Source organism: Penaeus chinensis, chromosome 35 (genome assembly GCF_019202785.1).
Source record: "Penaeus chinensis breed Huanghai No. 1 chromosome 35, ASM1920278v2, whole genome shotgun sequence".
NCBI lineage: Eukaryota > Metazoa > Arthropoda > Malacostraca > Decapoda > Penaeidae > Penaeus > Penaeus chinensis.
In genome coordinates, this window is record NC_061853.1 from 1086107 (window position 1) to 1106106 (window position 20000).

General features: G+C 40.4%; 1 protein-coding gene across 1 annotated transcript in view; it reads left to right on the forward strand.

The window, feature by feature from the left end:
* Nucleotides 1–634, forward strand: part of LOC125044452 — a 19890-nt gene extending 19256 nt beyond the window's left edge. Inside the window, exon 7 of the mRNA XM_047641131.1 lies at nucleotides 399–634. Within this exon, the coding sequence (XP_047497087.1) occupies nucleotides 399–596 (198 nt within the window). The 3' untranslated portion in view covers nucleotides 597–634. The remainder of the gene's footprint in view (nucleotides 1–398) is intronic.
* The last annotated feature ends 19366 nt before the right edge of the window (nucleotides 635–20000 follow it).

Sequence of the window (20000 nt, forward strand, 5' to 3'; positions counted from 1 at the left end):
TTATTCAGTAAATCTCTGACCTTTTTCCCATGATCATTAATTTAAAAGAACTCATGAAAAATGTATAAGCAGGCATTAATCGAATCAATTTTTAGGTTGGTGGAAGAACCGATGGCCAGTCACTTGCCGTAAAATGATCCATCTCCGTAAAACTTCTTTACAGCAGTATCGTGGCATAAATTTGCCATAAAACCATAAATAATTTATGTATTACCAGATATGGATCACAGTAACTAAAATAGAATAATCTCTTTTTTCTGCAAAACAAGTGTCTTTCATCAAATGCGTTTAATGCCACAAATGCACCTTAGGCTAGCGTCCCTCCTTCCCTTTCTCCTTTATGGTCCACAGTGTGTTAAGTTTACTTCAAAATCCCTCACCATTCCTTACTCCCGCAGATGTACATCCTGTGCGTCCGCGACTACGAGTTCCACATCCTGGACAACGCCTTCCTCGTCCACCGGCCAGGAATCAAGAAGCTGCACAAGGACCCTTCGCGAGACCGGGTCGTGGCCAAGCAGAACACGGCCATCCGCACCAAGATCCTGCCCGAGTACAAGACCATGTTTGGGACCCGGAAGTCCTGCATTATTTAAGGAGGCCGACTTTTAGGACAGGGCTGAGTGGTTGGGTGTGGGGGTATTGTGGGATGGGGGGGGGGGGCGTTAGGTGGGAGATCTTCGTTGTGTTGCTGTGGAATCGCGTTTCGGGGCGTTGGTTAATTTTGCGTTTCTTGAGGTTTTGTGATTTTTTCTCCTTTTCTTTCGTTGTTTTGATGTTGGATTTACTCCTTGTGATATAAGGAAATAAGAGTGATTTAGATGTTAAGATTTTATTGAGTGTAATATGTAATGTTTTTTAGATATTGATGTTCCACAATTTGTTATGCCAAGAGTAACAATATGAGGAAATGTTTACTATTTTATTTGTCAGAGTTATTGATACAGATATGAATCATGATGATAAAGATGGGTTTTATGTGCATCAAACTGACATACAAAGCATAACAGTTCTTTTAATTTATGAGTTAAATAGCATACATGGACTGTATGAATTCATATCTTTTATTGTACAGTGAAAAAGTTTATAGTGATGTTAGACATATTGTTAACTTCGTGATGCAGCAACTTACGGTAAGGAATATTGGGCCTTATGGTGAAGGGGTTCTGTTTATGTATGTATTCATTCTCAGTGGTGACTATAGACTTCCAGAAGGGCAGGGGGCTCCGTTGAAAAACTGGGCACCCTTAAGACTTAATTAAAGGGCAGTTTTCTCCCTGATTGTTCCCGAGAGAGCATTTCTTTTCCTGATTTTCCCAAAAGGCCTTTTTCATGTGGAGAGGCTCGAGTACCCTGACTCCTTGTGCCTTTCCTGTTTTATTTATTTCTATGCTATTCCTGAGAAACTACAAGTTTATTTTTTTACAATGTATTTATGGTAGAGAAATGATGATCAATATGAAATATCAAGGATGAGGACTCGTTGGATTCTGAAAGAGATTTCGATACTTTATATCCATATATTCTTTTCTTGCTGGAGAAAACCCAGTGCAGTATTTTTGCATGGGTTAAGGAGTGGAAATCTTAATCATTGATCAACATAGATTGATCAGTGGTCAACAACAACAACAAAAAAAGTGAACATGAACATCAGGGATTGGTATAAGGTTTCATCCTATGTGATATGTTACAACTGCAGCTCCTATTGGAATTTGTTAAGAAGATAGACAGGCTAACAAGTATATTCGTCGAGGCATGTATTATAGGGATCAATCTGTTAGGGAGTTATTGGTAGAGGAAGGAAGCCTCTATGCTAAAAAATGATAGAGAAGTTTAATAGAGAAGATTGAGTACTCATTAGTAGAGGTGAGGCGATATGAATGGAACGTGAATAGAGGAACGCTGATTAATGTTAATAGAGAACTATAAATGTTGAAACATAGACAAGAAGAGGTTTAATTTGGAAACAAAGTAACGCAAGATTTTGTGTTTTAATAGACTTGAGAATAGACTAGCCTCTAGTTTTTCGAGTGTGGGAATGTGTTCACGAGAGAGAGTGAGAGTGAGAGTGAGTGAGTGAGCGAGTGAGTGAGCGAGTGTGTGTGTCATTGTTTTCCTTTTTGTCTGTGCCTTATGCTAGGATTTTTTAATCTATTGTATATGGGTTTTGTTGTGAGGGAATCAAGCGAATAGTGATTGTATATATTTTCCTGATTTATTGTTTGGTTAGTAAATGCTGTGTTAAGATATTAGTTTTTACACACACGCACACATATAAACACTTATAATTATGTACACATCTGTAGCCACACACACACACACACACACACACACACACACACACACACACACACACACACACACACACACACACACACACACACACACACACACACACACACACACACACACACACACACACCTTTTCTTTGCTGTGTATGGTGGCCCTACGGTCACTGCAACCTATGAAGTCTATGTTACATATCAGAACAGGGGAATTCTGTGGAAAGGGCCTCCTTTGCAAAACAAAAAAGGGAGATTTATTTCCATTCCATATCATGCTGAACATTCCTGTTGTTGATGTTTGTATTAGTTTTATGTTTTTTTTTGTTTTTGTTTTTTGTTTTAAAAGTGCGTTGTTCAGATACAAAGAGTTCCTGCCGATGAGATAGGGTGACTGGATTTTTTGTATTTTGCAATATGAGATAGGTAATGGTCCTCCCAAACTACGCTTTCCTCTGCTTGGCAGGGAGAGTGATGCTGGTGGTCCTGTCATTTTTCTTCCAAATATTCTATATGATAATGGGGATGGGAGGGGAGGACGATTTCACTAGGAACAAAAAAATTTGTTTGTATTGTATTAAAAAAAAGATTTATGAAACTTTGGCACTTGCTATTTAAGCCAAATGTTAGGGAAGAATCAGTGAATATGATCTGACAAAGTATGATTATTGTTAGACTATGATAGGATTTCCTTTGTCAAATACTTTGAGTACTGAAGATGCCAAGTTTTCTATGTGACAAACTATAAGCCTCACTCGGAAGATTTAGAGTTTACACATTTATTTTTTCATTTAGTAGTAAGGTGATGGAATCTATAGGCAGCAGTACAACCCTTTGCTATTCATACTGTTTTCGAAAGAAGTAGCACCTCTCTCATGGTTTGTCCTCAAACAGTGATATTTGTCATTAATGTACTGGAGAGAGACGAGTTAGTGATGTACAGGAGAAAAGAAAGAAATGGTCTGATTAGAAAAATTCAGAATGCAGAGATTTTATTTTCACACGTGTTACAATGGTAACATCTAGTTTCTTACCTAGACTGTTGTCATTTCTTTCCAGTAAGCTGTGCTGTGCATTGTAAATTACATCTCTCTTCTATCATCAGATTGACAAAGAATTGTGTATTTGCTATTTGTAGGATTATAAAAGGAAAAATGGACATCAGGATTATAGATTAGGTATTAAGTACAAGAGGAAGTTCTTGTCTGTTTCAGTATTACAAATTATTACAGGATGTCAATTTTTTTTTTTTTTTTTTTTTTTTTTTTGTGGGAAAGCTAGGATATTGCTGGCAATCTGTGTGTGAGGGGGGCAGAATTAGGCTACAGTATCACTTGTCATTGGTGTCACAATTTATTGTGGGATTCTATCAATATATATATTTTTAAAATCTTTTCTTTACCCTTTGTCTTTCTCATATATGCTTTTCATGTATTCCCCTTTTCTCATTTTGTCTCTCACTTTTTTCATCTATCCTTTTTCCTTGTTATTCTCTTTCTCATATTTACCTGTTAATCCTTCTTCTCTTGTTTTTGTATTTCTCCTTTTACCTCTCTCTCTTAACAATTTTCCCTTTTGATCAATGTCCTGTTAACGTTTATTATGCTTTCTTCCTTCCCCCCTCGTCATAGGCTTCAAAGAATGAACTTAATGACTTTATAGTGCAGATAACGCCTCAGTCGATTCATGAATTGTGCATTTATCAAGTAATGGGGCAAGCAAACGATTACAAAAACCATGGAAGGAAAAACAACGATGGTGAAAATAATAATAATAATGAAGACAAGGAGAGTATAAACTATTAGTTTTGCTCTTGTGATTTGATGTAGCTATTCAGGGTATCAAGTTGCATTTTTAATATGACATTTTTTGCAATTAATTTTATGTATTTATTCTTACTATAACTGAAATATGGTACATTACAACCTCTCATGTATAAAGTATTTGCTCAAAGAGTGACTTGCAATAGGTAAAAAAAAAATAATAATAAATGCAATTTATAGAGGAAGAAAGGGAAAAAAAATGTTGGGCAGTTGAAAGATTGATGTCGCATTTATTAAAAGCTTTCCATCCAGTGTATTGAGTATCCAGTGCCTAATCTGTGTATATACATATGCATAGATTTATATACATATGTATATATGTATTTGTTTCCTACACTGTCAATGCCTAGTGCCTTAGAAGAGCATATGAAGAACTTGTTCGTGTGATTGCATTTCATACAATATATATACACACGATGTGATATATTTTTTGGGGTGTTTTACTATTGTGAATTTCTGTCTATATATTTAGTGGGAAGTTTGGAAGTCTTGAAGGAGCTTTTGTGTGATGTGTGGTTTCCTCGGAAATAAAGATATGGCAATATAGAAATAGATTTTGCTGCATAACAAAAAAGATCCTGTCAGCCAATTCATGACTCGTACAGTATTCATATAAAAGGAATGAAAAATTACTTGTTGAAATTTGACAGATATTTGAATACTTTGGAATTCTGAATACTTTAAATATTTAAATAATTGACTGTTAAAACAGCATCGCTGTTATAACACATCAAGTAGAGTTTTTTTTTCTTTATTTTTTTCATGTCATTCCACATATGATATTTATTAGACTCTAGTGAGTCATCATCTGTCATCTGTATTTGATATTTTCTCAAATGTGAAAATATGTATATATATTTTTTTCAGTTTCTCTGATTTCTTAATAAAAGTGTATACACGAGATTTGTAGTCTCTGTCCTTACCTTTATGTTATCATGTTTTTGTGTGATGCTCGCAGTGAGGCTGGCTGCTTCATTTTGCTTCACCGTGTTAAGCATGTCAACCTTTAATGATAAAAAGCAACTCCACGTTAGAGTCTTATAATAAAGTAAGAAAATAAATATACATGGATCACAACAGTTTGGAGTCTACAATAACATTACAAGGGCTAGCAAGTCGGAAGGTCTTGGAAGGCACCCTATAAGGAGTTTAAAGGATGAGTACCTATATGTGAGCAAGAAAAACGGCAGAGAAGGATTTGGAGGTAGAAAAAAGCTGTGATTAGTGGCTCAAAGCATTAATGTTGGTGGAGAGCAGAGGGCCAGAGGTAAATATGGTTAAATCATCCACAGAGAGGAATGACAGGAACTCTGGAGGTAGAACAAACTTATGTCATTAACAAGTAGGAATAAGGTGGTCCTGAGCACACTTCCTTACGGGACATGTTGGCACTGTGAATTAATTGAGGAGACAATTTTAACAGGGAAATTCCGATCGGAGAGCAAGGAATTTATAAAGACACCCATGTATGCCAAAAGAAGTCAGCTGGTGGAGAATATGGTGCATATGGCTTCTCAAAGTAAAGATTAAAGGTTAATACATAGTCACAGCGTTCAAATGCGGATGAAAAACATGTCCTGAATTGAACACTGGGGCAATAATCTTGAGGGAAGGTATCTCATTTACTGGGTTTCCAAAAGGGGAGAATGAGGGCTTTATGTCAATCAGAAGGAAAATCTCCTGTTGTCCAAATATAGTTAAGGAAGGATAAAGCGGGAAATGAGAGGTGCCAGCATACAGTAATGAATACTGTCAGGACCTTCGTGTGTTGTAAGGCATAATGAAGTTCAGAGAAAACAAGGAACATTAAAGGACAGGAAAGAGATGGCGGCGTGTTCCCTGACGGTCTTATTGCATGCACTGTGGGAAGAAAGATGAGAACCACTACTGACCTGGCTGAAATAGGCACCAAGTGCAGTAGTGACTTCAGGAGGATCATAGGGGAGAATATCTCAGACATGAAGGGAGGAGGGCAGGATGGGGGGGTGGGGGATGCCTGACAACAGAAAAAACAAACAAAAAATAAAGGCAATGGAGGAAACAATTTCGCCATTAGATTGTGATGCAGTGACGTCTTGTGTGGGGAAGACAGGCGGATTCTCTTTTCAATGACAGGGCTAATGATTGGTGCAGGGTGCACGCTTCAACTAGTGAGGTGCTATTAAAAGATTAAAAGAACTAACATGCATGCAAATACCTGGTAGTAGTGCGGCAAATGTATCCTTCGTCACAGTCATTCCAAAGCTTGTCTTTTACTGTTGATGTCAGTGATCTGACTTCTGCTGAACAGGCTTGACCATGAGTGTACCTTGTATCGCACTAGAGGGCCCTGGGTAGAGGAAGTATCCAGCTTGTGGATAGCTGTTGGCGGCAGGACATGTTTCACCATCACTGTCGTATCCCAGGCTGCTTGGCTCTCCCCAGCCATCTTTCTAGTGAAGTCGAGGAGCTGTCGTCACAACCAGCCAGGGAATCCTGCAATGAATCCTCACTAAGCCCTCTCTCCCCGATGTCACTCTGCAGGCTGAGGGATACAAGTCTCGCCACAGTGCAAGTATCTTGTCGCAGCCGCTGGAGAAAGAGGAATGAGCAGTAGTACCAGCAGACGGGTAGGTGGGAGAGGGGCTGCAGAAGAGGTGATGGTGAAGATTTATAGGGCACAGCGACTCTGGCAGCTGGAGGCTTGAGAGTTCTGCTATAGTGGTAAAATATGCAGTGTTGACCAGGGCTGGGCGCAAAGGTCCGGGGAAACGTGGCTGCTGCCACCTCATCCTGGTGTTTCGGATAGGGTGACTGGGTCTGGCCGCGGCGCAGATACCTCCTGTGGGTTAGACCTGGAACTCGCCTGTGTTAGTGATCCCTCTGTGGTGGATAGAGGCACTGGATCCCTGCTGGAAGTTTGCTATTGCTTTTTCTTTTCCATTTTCTTTTTCAGTCCAGGGGCATAACTTCCCAAACCGGTAATTGTGCTGTTTTACATCTAATTTGCTTATCATGACACTTACGGCACTTAAGTGTTTTAAGAAGAGTTCATTGTGCTATACAAGTTCAATAAGTTTTTCTGTTCTATCACAGCATTTCTTAACAAATTCCGTGTATGAAATCAAACCACTCACAAAACATGTTGGTTCACTTAACTGACGATCAAGTTATACTACAGATGTATACCATTTTTGGCTGGTGGAATTTCATATTCAGGCAATAATCTTGATTTGATAGTCCAGATAGTTGAGGAGGGCATGAGGTATATCAGGGAAATTATGGGGGAAAACAAGCTTAAACACAGTAAATACAATAATACACAAAACAATAAAAGAAAACTGTTAAAATCGGCTAAAGAAACTATACGAACATGCCTTCCAGCATTGAAAATCTACGGCTCAAAACACCATGATTCATAAAGTTTTGTGAAGCCACGTTTATATACATTTACACAAAACGTTCTAATCAAGCCACCTTACATGGTGATTTTTTCGACTATGCCAATCGGGTCTTCCAGGACAATATCTGTATCATCAGATTTGTCCTCGTGTGATGAGAACGAATCTGATGAACATTTCCGTCGCATTCACCAGCCGACAATCTTGATGTGATTTGATAAGTCCCGATAGCAGGGGAGGGCTTAAAATTGGCTAATAAATCTCTGCGGACGTCCTCGCCATCTTTGAAAGTCTACGGACCAAGGCGCCAACTTTTGAAAAACTTGACAGACAAAGCAACTAGAGAAAAAAACTCAGGTACATTAGACTGGCCTTCCCAGAGGACACAGGTGGATGGGGGACGCCAGCCAGCTGCCGCCCCTTCAACAGGAAGGTCCGCTAAACTTGGTGCAGGGGAAATGGTCATCCTCTCGCTACGTTTATGTACGGACGAGAGTAACAAAACTACGTGGCCCTGATGGTTAATGACACTTTCGTGGGGTTTTCTCTCCAGAACAAAGATGACTATCAGCCCAAAAGCAGAAGATACGGGGAATACCTGATAACCAGGTTTCCGAAGGAGGCCGCCGTAGAGGAAGCACTCCATCTTCTGGGTGTTTTTAAAGTTTGGAGGATTTACAAGGACAGACAGCCCTTACATATGAAAATCATTGTATGAATCAGGGAACAGCCACCACCTAAAGAGTACCAATTCTTTGGAAGATACATAGAGCCCGGCTCCATTTGACTGTGGCGCTCAGAGGTTGTGCAGTCTGTGCAGCTCACCAAAGGACTGCCTTGCAAGAAACGAAGACAACGACGACGAAGACACCGTCACCATCGTGAAGAGGTGCTCAGGTGCAGAGCACAAGGTGTGGCAGCCTGGCACTGTAACTGCCCCCATAACCCCCCCCCCCAGCTATACCTCACTCACAGGAATTCCTGCAACTGACAGGGGGATTCCCCATCCCAGGAAGCAATGCCACAATGGTGGAAAAAATCAAGGAAATGGCTGAGGAAATAAGAAGCCTCAGGCAAGCTCTTGCTGAATTGAGAAAATGTTAATGGAAAGAAAAAGTGATATTATAGACAGGGTAAACATGCTTTTTAATGATGTTAGTGATGTTGAAAATACAAATGAGGTCTCTGATATTATTATGCACAGCACCATCGATAAACCATCTGAAACCGTGAAAATAACGCCGACGATGTGCAGGAACGTGACTAATCATACACATGTGCACCCTCTGAATCACAAAATCTCCATGAACATTACAAAGCTCAATATCCCAATTAGTAAAATACCATTCCACCATGGAAAAAAATCAACACGGATTGTGCACCTTACATGTCTACCACAAAAAAATGTGTACATAACTGCATGTTAAAACAAATTGCGTTAGCATCAAGATAATATGAGTGCAAAATTGGGCCAGAACTACAAAAAAGGAATTGGCTGGTATACTTGCAATGGAATTCTTAATGTCTCGGGGCTCTGGAGTACTTTTCTTAACCAGGAGATTGATAGTTTTACAGTATATAATTTATTAGTGCAGAGACTTAACCAGAAAGATTGCCATTGGTTATACAAGGTCTTTAAAGGGGAGTAATAATCTGTGACTAGAGTACATGAGACACGTTGTTGGTGTGATGTGGACATAGCGGCGTAGCATGCTAGAGTATCTGCCTGGTCATTGCCGGGGATACCAACATGGCTGGGCACCCAGCAAAATTTCATCAGATTTCCATATAGCTTAATGGTGTGTGAACAGGTTGAATCAGTTCTGGATCTTACAAACAAGGGGGTTGGTCGAGTGTAATGACTTTGAGTTCATGAGTCAGTAAAACTAGTGAAAGAGGAAGGGTGTGAGTATCTGAGTTTTAAGGCAAAAAGGAGTCCGTACAGTTCTGTAGTAAGGGCACTGGATTAAGGAGGGAGGGGTATTTGAAAGTGTGAGTTGGGAAGGTTACTGCGAAACCAGCACCGGAGGTGGATTTGGAACCATCAGTGTAAACATGAATACCGGAGGAATGAATGGAGATATGGTTAAGGAAATGGATGAGGACAGCGGGGAGAATTTTTTTTTTGGTGGGTCAGGAAAAACAGAGGAGCAAATACGGGGGTAAGGTATAAGCCATGGAGGGACAGAATGGACAGAGAATGGAAGAGGTTGGAGATAAAGGGGAATGGGAGAGGGGGGTATCCATGCAAATGGACAAAGGAGTTGGTGAACGTGGAGAAGAAGCAAAGGTAGGAGGGAAAGTTGGTGGAATCGAGCATAGCATTGAAGAGAGAGAAAGGTACGGCGTAGAGAGAGATGGTATACCTGATTCAATGTACAGGCTCTCAACTGGAGAGGAGGTGAAGACCGCAGTGGTTGACTGTATCAAGATGGGCAAGGAGAGAGGTTGAGGCAGAGTAGATATGGCATCCATAATCGAGAGAGGTGAGGATCAAGGTAACATAAATGGAGGGGAGTTTTGCGATCTGAGCCCCAGGATATAGGACAAGAGTTGGCAGGAGTTGTAAGATTTGGAGACGGCAGCAAGCTTTTATTTTAATGTAAAATATATGGTCTCGCCAGGACAGTTTGGAGTAAAAAATAAAGCCAAAGAATTTGCCAGAGGGACTGTTTTGGAGTGGAGTGCCATATAAGAAGATTGGAGGTAGAGGACCTACACATGTGCGAGAGAGAAGGATGGAGAAAGATTTGGTGGTAGAAAAGCAGAAGCCATGGTTAGTGCCCCAGGAAGTTACTGATATTGCAGACTGAAGGAATTGGCGTAGATCTGGTATGGATGCCGGGGCGAAGACGGTTAAATCAACAACATATAGTGATGGCTGGGCTCCTGGTGGTAAAACTGTGACAATGTTATTAAAAGCAAGAAGGAAGAAAGTGGTACTGAGCACACTGCCTTGTGGGAAGCCTTCGAATGCAAATGCAGATGTGATATAGGTCTTGAAATGAGCAAGGGGTCACCTGTGCTTTGGGCACGGCAGAAACCAAACTGGGAAGGAGAGAGAAGATTGTGAGATTCAAGATACCACATTAAGAGGAGGTTAAACATTCACTCTAGTAGTTTGCACAAGCAGCTAGAGTGATGGGGCGGTAATTTTGAGGGAGGGTACCCAATTTATTGGGTTTCAAGGGGAGGATAATTTCCTGAAGTCCATATGTGATTGAAAATTGTTAATAGGCAGGATAAAGAGGAAGATGGAAGGCGTTTAAGCATACGGTAATGAATACCGTCAGGGCCTCCATGAGTGTTGTGGCACGACTGTAAGGCAGCACTGAGTTCAGAGGACGAAAAAGGAGCATTATCAGACCCAGCAGAGGATAGGGTGAAGATAATGGGGGGATGTTCCCTGGTCTTAATAGCAGAGAAGTATGGAGAAAGGTGAGAACCACTACTGACCTGGCTGAAATAGTTACCTAATTCATTAGCGAGCAGAGATGAGTCTCTCGAATATGGAGGACGGGGGCTGGATGGAGGGGATGAGACAGATTAGGGGTGCCTCGTTCGTACCGGTAACTGTTCCAGGCTGCACGTTTTAACCGAAGCACTTTAGTGCAAACGGAATTCCACCGTGGAATAGCAGAGAGGGAAGTGAAAGTACACCAGTCGGCTCTATCAACGCTCCAGCATGGGGAGTGGTACATATGAAGTAGGAGAAAGGAGAACTGGAAAGTGGTCTAGAACTGACCAATGGAAATCTAAATGAAAAGAAAGGGAGCATAAAGAGAGGTCAATGCATGAAAAAGATTGCATGCATATGTCGAAGTATGTGGGGCTATCTGAATCACACCAAAGAGTGTGGCGGCAGTTAAAATCACCAACTATGAGTAAAGGTGGCTAGAGTTGAGAAGTTAGATTTTCAAAGGCAACAAAGTTAATGGGGTGGGAAGGGGAGAAGTAGACTGAAATTACTGTGATCTAACAGCAATGAAAGATGCAAATAACTATGCAAGGGACAGTGGTTTGAAAGGGAGGTATGACATTAGGTGTTTTCTGATGGATAAGTATTGACGAGACATAAAGTGTGTGATGAAGAGACAAAATAGTAATTGGGAATTGGTATAAGAGGATGTGTAAGAAGAGTCTCTTGAAGGCAGATAATGGATGGGTTATAAGAGGAAAGGATATGACGAAGGTCAGGTCTATGAGAACGGAAACCGCAAATATTCCAATGAAGGAGAGCAATACTTTAGTTGATCTGTGAGTGATAACGATTACAGTGTGTTGGAGAATTTGAAGGGGAAGGAGCTAGGGGTTGAGATAAGAAATGAGAGGGGTTAAGTGGAGTTGTATCAGGAGGGTATTAGGAGATGGAAGATCTGGGGAAGGACAGAGTTGTGACAGAAGGGAATATTTAATTTCATCTGATACACGGGAAGATACTCATACTACAACTGCCGTAAACAAAGAATAGTGTTATGTGATCACAGTGGCAAAAACATAACATATTTTTTGTATGATGTATAATTATATTATTATTTTACCATGTACCATTTAATTAGTTGCAAAATACTATACTATGTCAAATATATATGTAAAACTGTAATCACGATCGTCCACGCATGAGCAGATAGCCAGGGTGGTAAATAAACTTACGTAACTTAGCTTAACTATGGGATTTCACATTATCGAGATCCCCGTGGTAATCTTACCATGTGGCCTTACCAATAAACCAACATAACTTTAACCCTGTGGGATTTATACCCTCTGATCTATATATTCCTTAGCCAGGGGCTCTGCCCCCTAGACCCCCATAGTATTTTCTTTTCTTTTAAACAGTTTACTCTTACGGGAAAACACTAATAGGTGCTGATAACCATCATGTGATGCAAAAAGTGTAAATGTGTATGATTTGAATGATAAACAGATAATTTTACCTACTTCTAGTTCACTATATACAGTTCTAGAAGGATTAAATTTATTTGTTACTGATAAGCTTTACAATTGCCGGAATGGGGCGACAGGATGGGAAGCAGCTTGTTGTCGGTGCGGGTGGCATGGCAGGGGCTGCCCAGCACCTGCTCGCCAAACTTGATAAGGTTGCAGGTGAAGAGGTCCTTCGGGGTTGCGAGGCTGAGAGTGTCGAGGGCGTTGTCATAGTTGCTGTATTCGGGCCCAAGAATAGTTTTGACTGTTCTCTTTTGTGATGCATATGCGAGTGTGGGTAGTATGAAGAACATGGATAATTCCAATACTGGAAGACCAAGTGACTTCAATTGACGGAGCAGGTGGAGTCTGTATGAGGCTGATTTGACTACGGCGGCAATGTGGAGCTCGTTGTTAATGATGACCCTGACTTGCCTGGTGGTGGTCACCACATTCAGCAAGTAGTTGCCCAGAGTGAGTGAGGGGGCAGGGTGGGGATGGTGGCGAGGTCGAAGTGCATGGCGACGTTCTTCTTCTTGTTAACAATGCCATGGTTGGCAGTGGTTCACGTGAGGAGATTACTTAGAGTGGTTGTCAGTGGCTGGTAGTCAGCGCGGGTGTTGTCGACGGTTGCTGCGAATGTGGAATCGTCGACGCATTTCCACCTGTAGGGGGTGTCATGCAAGGCATGATTGATGAGGACCAAGAAACAGAGGGGCCCGATTTTGGTACCTTGGGGCACCCCGCAGGAAAGTGGCAAGGAGGAAGTGTCACCCCTCAGGAAAGCGGCAAGTAGGAAGTGGCACCCTGTAGGCACACAGCCTGGCGGAGCCTAGAGAGGAAATCTATCTAGATGCTTTTCTGACAACGATGTCGTCAACTAGGTTGAACGCCTTGCTCGGGTCGATGAACACTGCTGCTGACGTTTAGCATTTTTTAAGGGTAGTATAGATGAAATGGAGGAAATCAACAAGGTATTGGGTGGTGGAAGTTTCCATAACATTTCTATACTGCCTTTGGTCGAGGCTGGGGATGGGAGTGATGGACATGGGAAGAGTCTGGTCCAGGATGGCATCTTAGGCATCTTAGGGACTGCCATGACACATGACATTTTCCAGTCGGGAGATCTGGCCTGTTGCAGTGATACAATGAAGATGGAGGCGAGGGGAAGACAGCTCGGGCGCTAATTCTTTCACAAAAGTCATGGAAAGGTCAGTGGGGGTAACTGATCTTTTAGTTCGGCACTGCTATAAGTTACAACAGACCTGGTGTACATGGATGGTCAACACAGCAGTTTGTGCTTGCAGGTACCGTAAGGTGAAATCAAGGCAAGGAAGGCACTGCAAATAGAGGCAAAGTGTTGGTTCACCTGCTCTGTGGCTGCTTAGCTGGAAAGATGGCTGACACAGGGGAGGTTACTAGCTATTTTGTTGATGCCACAGAGTTGCCTGATCTGGCCAAACCATTTACTGGAGTCTGTGTACTTGAGTAATTTGCTGGGGTAGATTTTTTTCTTTGAAAGCTTTATTTCATGGATTATTTTGTTTCTGGCTGATTTGTAGAATGACATTACATGCATGGTGGGTGTGGTTCTACTGCTTCATGAGGCATTTAATCCTGTCCATGACCCAGGGCAGGTCGGCGGGGTGACGTCGAAGGGTCTTCTTCGGAAAGAAGTGGTGGTAGTCGGTGGTGATGGTGTCCAGGTATTTGATCCACTAGGACAATCCACTGCGAAATGTTCATGAAATCAACACCGATAACCAGTTTAGCGCTCAGATACTTATGATGTAAGTAAGATGGTGGAGAGGGTGGGTGCTCTAGGTGGGGGATACACCACACAGCACAAGATGGATGCTGCATGGCGGGGTGGGAGGGAGGTGCAACGCACACCCACAGGACCTGCACGTAGAGCGGTTTGGGCTATAATGACTCATTTACAGAGATACATACAAACAGAACTACATATACACTATGACCCCTGGACCATTGTGGCTTTAATAGAATACGATCTATATATTCCCTAGCCGGGGGGCTCTGCCCCTGGACCCTTCATATAGTGAAACACCGAACTTTTTTTCGCTTCCGTCTATGGTCAGAATTGCTTGGTTTCTATTCCCTTTTGGCATTTCGGGATCGACAGAACACTTAAAACGAAACATTATCACCGGCGTTTGTCGGGGAATGGCGTCGCACGGCTTGTCAAATCTCCTGGTGGCAAAGCGCGCATGCGCACATTGTGCAGAATAGCGCAATTACCAAAATACTTAAAAAAAAAGTATAATACTAAAATAATAGATTAAATACATGAATTCGGAAGAACAGACGCTGGTCATTACATATAATCGTTTTCAGAAGCGCGTAGTAATACATGAACTACTTGTCAGATCGCAGTAATGAGTTGTGTCACATTTGTTTTGGTCCTCGAAAGATTCTGTATCTCCTTTATTTTCGATTTGTGTTCCTTTTGTCATTGATGGAAAGTGTCTTAGTTTTCGTCAACCACTCCATACACTTTCTGTAATCCTGATTGTCATAGGCGAAACATTTGGTAAACTTTCCGCGCATGTCAACCAAGAGTACAGTAACATAAGTGTGTGGAGTGGATACCTTGACGAAAACTAAGACACTTTTCATCTATGGCAAAAGGTGCGCAAATCTAAAATAAGGGAGACCCAGGACAGAGAAGACAGAAGATCGACCCTTCATTTTCCAAGTCACCTTCCATGTTTACCTGGAAGACGGAAATGCAGAAAAGTTCGAGCTTTCGCTATATAAAGGTTTGTGGTTTAACCCTGGGGGCCCAGGGGGTGTAGCCCCCTGGCTAGGTGTATTTACTACTAAGGGGGTCCAGGGGGCAAAGCCCCCTGACTAGGGAATATATAAATCATAGTGTATAAATCCCACAGTGTTAGGTTAGGTTGGTTTATTGGTTAGGACGCATTGTACGAAGTTAAGTTAAGTTAAGTAAGTTTATTTACCACCCTGGCTATCTGCTCAGGCGTGGGCAATCATGATTACAGCTTTATATACATCTGACACAGTACAGTAGTCTGTGACTACTGTAATTGTACATGGTAGTATAGAAACATGTCATACATCATACAAAAATAATACGTTGATATGATCTTGCCGTGTTTACATAACACTGTGTTTTTTGTTTACGGCAGTTTTACATAGTAAATTTAGGATATAATATGAGTATATCTTCCAATGTATCAGATGAAATGAAATATTCACATAGTTCTTTATACCTCATGTTAGATGGTCTGAAAGGCTGTATCACATGACATTCCGAGATATAATGCTCAAGCGTTCGCTTGTTTTCTTCGTTACACAGTCTACATTTAGTTTCATCTGCACTTTTTGCACCGTGCAGTTGCCAATACATTCTGTAACCTAAACGTATTCTGGCAATAACCACGTCACATTGTCTGGTTTGACTTCGGTGCCACCCATAGGAGGGCTTGCTATCTCTATACTGATCGTAGTGCCTTATGGTACAGCTTTCAGGCCTTTGAGTGTTTGTCAGATCTACTAGTTCTTCCTTATGAGAACTTTTCAATATATGTGCAACCCTAGCAAGAGGCATCCCAAGATCTATGTTCACAGTATCTTTGCTACAGGCTTCCTTCGCCAATTTGTCGACGTGGTCGTGCTTGCTTATGCCAAGAATACCACAAGAGGATCATGTGAAATGCCGTAGAGTTTTTCTCTCTCGGTCGGTCCGTAGACTTTCAAAGAGGGCGGCGATGTCCGTAGGGTTTCATTTGCCGATTTTAAGCGTTTTTTGTGCTTGTTTTGCACATTTCTGTTCTCCATTTTGCTTATTTGAGCCTGTTTTACCCCGTAATTTCCCTGATCTACTTCATGCCCTCCCCTGCTATCGGGACATCAAGATTGTCGGCTGGAGATTCCGACGGAGATAATTATCAGATTCGTGCTCATCACACGAGAACAAATCTGATGATATAAATATTGTAAGGGAAGACCCAATTGTCATAGTCGGAAAATTTACCAAAAATTTTCCCCTTACGATTTTTACTTAACCCCCTATCGGCTGCTCCGTAATCCAAAAATGTATTCGCCGCTGATGACCTTAGCTGCTGACGCGGCAGATAATTAAGTACCACGGACCGCCCCCCCCCCCCCCCATTAGTTTATCTACCTATTGCACAATTTATTCACGATTAACCCCTGGACCTTAAGGCTTTACCTTTATTTATCTGGAGGAAAGAGCTGCGCCACAGCCAGGGGAAAAGGGTGCATACGCTTGCTGGCCTCAGGATGCTGCAGCTGGAGGCCGCTTTGGCCTGGCCACCCTCGCCTGGTCGCCCTCAACATGGCACGACGACCTCCCGCGCTGTGGCACCTTTTCCTTTAGTGTCCTCCAGTTTCCTTCGACGGTGTTTGTGTGGGCACCGGCGTCGGGGTCAGTAAATTTATACAAATGATTGACCTTTAGATGTTTAAAACCTGAAGGCAATCATAGGCCTTCCAGCAGTCCCCAACAATCAGTGATTGTTCATGATTTCTTTTATTTTGATTTGCAGCAGTGTTTGTGAGTCCCGTTTCTCAACCTCTACTGCGAAGTATTCTTTAGTTTCCCGACACAAGCCGCCAAATACCCAATGCTCTTCCCTTTGTGGTGTTTTCTTATTCCAAATTTAGACTCGTCTACTTCGACCGCTTTACCAGGTCCACCAATTCTATTATTTCCATTACTTTTACGTCAAAATATGAGCACGTCTCTGCAAAATGCAGACTGCTGAAAATTGCACATTTCCGGGGTTTATTTTTGTTTTGTTTTTTATCCCTCGAACTAGTTTCTGACACTTTTTACACTGTTGCTTACTGTTAAGTGACACTCAAGATATTAGAAACAGAAATCCTGGTTTCATACGACTTTGAGTAATTTAACATCCCTGTGTCACAATCTGCACACGATTTCTTAGCACATTTTCTTCGTCTTTCACCGCAGATAGAGCGCCGGGGTTAATACTACCGGAAGCGACACAGAGATTTTAGCGTACAAAGGTTTGAAATATGAATAGTGTATCACTGAAGTGTATATATAAAGACGACATACTATGTATCCACATGCACATGCGAACGCACGCGCTGTTGTTGTTGACCTTTGTGGAGCTGGAAAAACTACCAAGATCGTATTTTCTAGTTTCGATATTTCCGTTACCAGAGATGGTCGCTCTGTTTTATTTACATTTATATAATTGTATTGTGTTGCTCTCCATTTCTGCTACTCATATACGTATTTATATTTTTTTTTTTTTCAACCGATAAAGTAGCACTCGACCTGCTTTCCTAAGCGCCAGCCGAGTTGCTTGGTCTGTTTACATGGACTCAGCCGATGAGCGAAGTGAACTTGCTCTCCGAGCGACATTTATTTTGATATTGTGACGATAGTATGTCTTCCCACACTTTAAATTTGACATTCTCATTCTCGATAAGTTTGCACGTTCTTCCATTTTATCAAGAATACGAAAAGAAAATGAATGACACAAGTGCTCTAGGCCCCGAGGCTGAGGGCGGACTGACGAAAGCCCGGCGCGACCCCCCCCCCCCCCCTTCTAGCGAGAGCCGCCGGCCGTTAATTGCTCGTTTGTGGCCGACAAGACCTTTACCTACAGTGGGTAATTCGCTCCAAGATAAAAGAAATTAGAGGACAAATAATCATGATTCAAACATGTAGAAGAGGAAATTAATATAGTTCAAACCTATATAAAAGAACCTGTAAATAAAAAATAGACTAAGCATTGTTCCTGGTGATGCCCCCCCCCCCAAAAAAAAAAAGGAAAAAAAAAAGCGAGAAGGCCCTCAGGGTACACTACATTATAAATACTACTTTGATAATTACTTAATAAATATAATGTTAAGTCTCTTTTCAAGTTCAATTAACATTAGTTACTATTATTTAAAACACTGTAAATACTTTCTTTTTCTGTAAATCACATTGCTATGTGGCATAAAAAAGGGGTTTCAAGTGCTATATAAACATGACATCTTCCTGTTGGTTGCCGTATCTGGTTTGTCTAATTTCATTATCAATTTTTCATATAAATTTTCTAGTGATCTCTGTAAGCATTTCTGGTCCATTCAACAGGGTGGAATAAAAGAATATAAAGTGCTTCTTTTATTTATTTTTATCTAATTTGTCAAATATATAATATTCTATACACGTGCAAATATTAATCACTAAAATAATTTAAAATCTTAGTTCATTTAAATACTGTATGTATAATCTATGTATATAATACACACCATCACGTATACCGCACAGCCTTTGGTGATATACAGTGATGGAAACCCATTCCTCCTTTCTTTAATAGCATTCAAACTCTATACCATAAATCTCTTTCCTAGATAATTCTCACTCTCTCCTAAAATCCCTTAAATAAGTCTTCCTTTCTCCTAAAATGCCCTAAGTCATCATCATCGGAAGCTACATACTGAACTCCCAAAAGATCACATCATTATTTGTAAAGGAAGAAAATACAGGTTACGAGCTTATAGCCTTCTTGTGCTGTCGTGAAGCATCTGCAAAAGAGGCAAGTCAAATGCAGAGGGAAATCATTTAACTATTTTATAACATCTATTTTCATGTTTTTTTCACATTTGGCACCTCTTTCAATCCTTTTTTTTATTTTTTTTTTTACATTTTTTATTATAATCTTATATTTTGCAGATCCAGATGCACAAAGCCGAAACTGTATGAAGTTAAAATCATTACTTATACAAAAGGGGAAGGTGGAATGTACAAAAAAGACAAGTTCTGAAATGTCATCAGTTCTCATTTCAGCGGATGAATCAACATGTTTATCTTTATATAACATCTATGGAAACACACAAATATATATCTATGAGTAGTATATACTGTATATACATATATGTATGTGTGTATATATTTATGCATATATATATGTATATATATTTTATATATATACATATATATACACATATATCCATATATATACGTATATATATATTATAGGCATATATGTATATATACACATATGCATTTATATATATATATATATATACATATATACATATATACATATATATATACATATACATGCATATATATATATTTAGACATACATATATATGTACAGACATGTATATATACACATATATATGTATACACATATATACATACACACGTATACATAGGTATGTATATAAACATATATATGTATACACATATATACATACACATGTATACATATATACATATGTACGTATAGGACCTTTATGTATGTATATAAATATACTTTTATGTATGTATATAAATATACATATATATATACACATACATATATATGTATATATATGAATGAATGAGTGAGTGTGAGTGTTTGAATGTGTGTGTGTGTGTGTGTGTGTGTGTGTGTGTGTGTGTGTGTGTGTGTGTGTGTGTGTGTGTGTGTGTGTGTGTGTGTGTGTGTGTGTGTGTGTCTATATATATATATTTATATATATATATATATATATATATATATGCATCTGTAAATATATTGATGTAGAAATAACATATATTATGCGAGATAATAAGAATTGCCTGAACATGGTA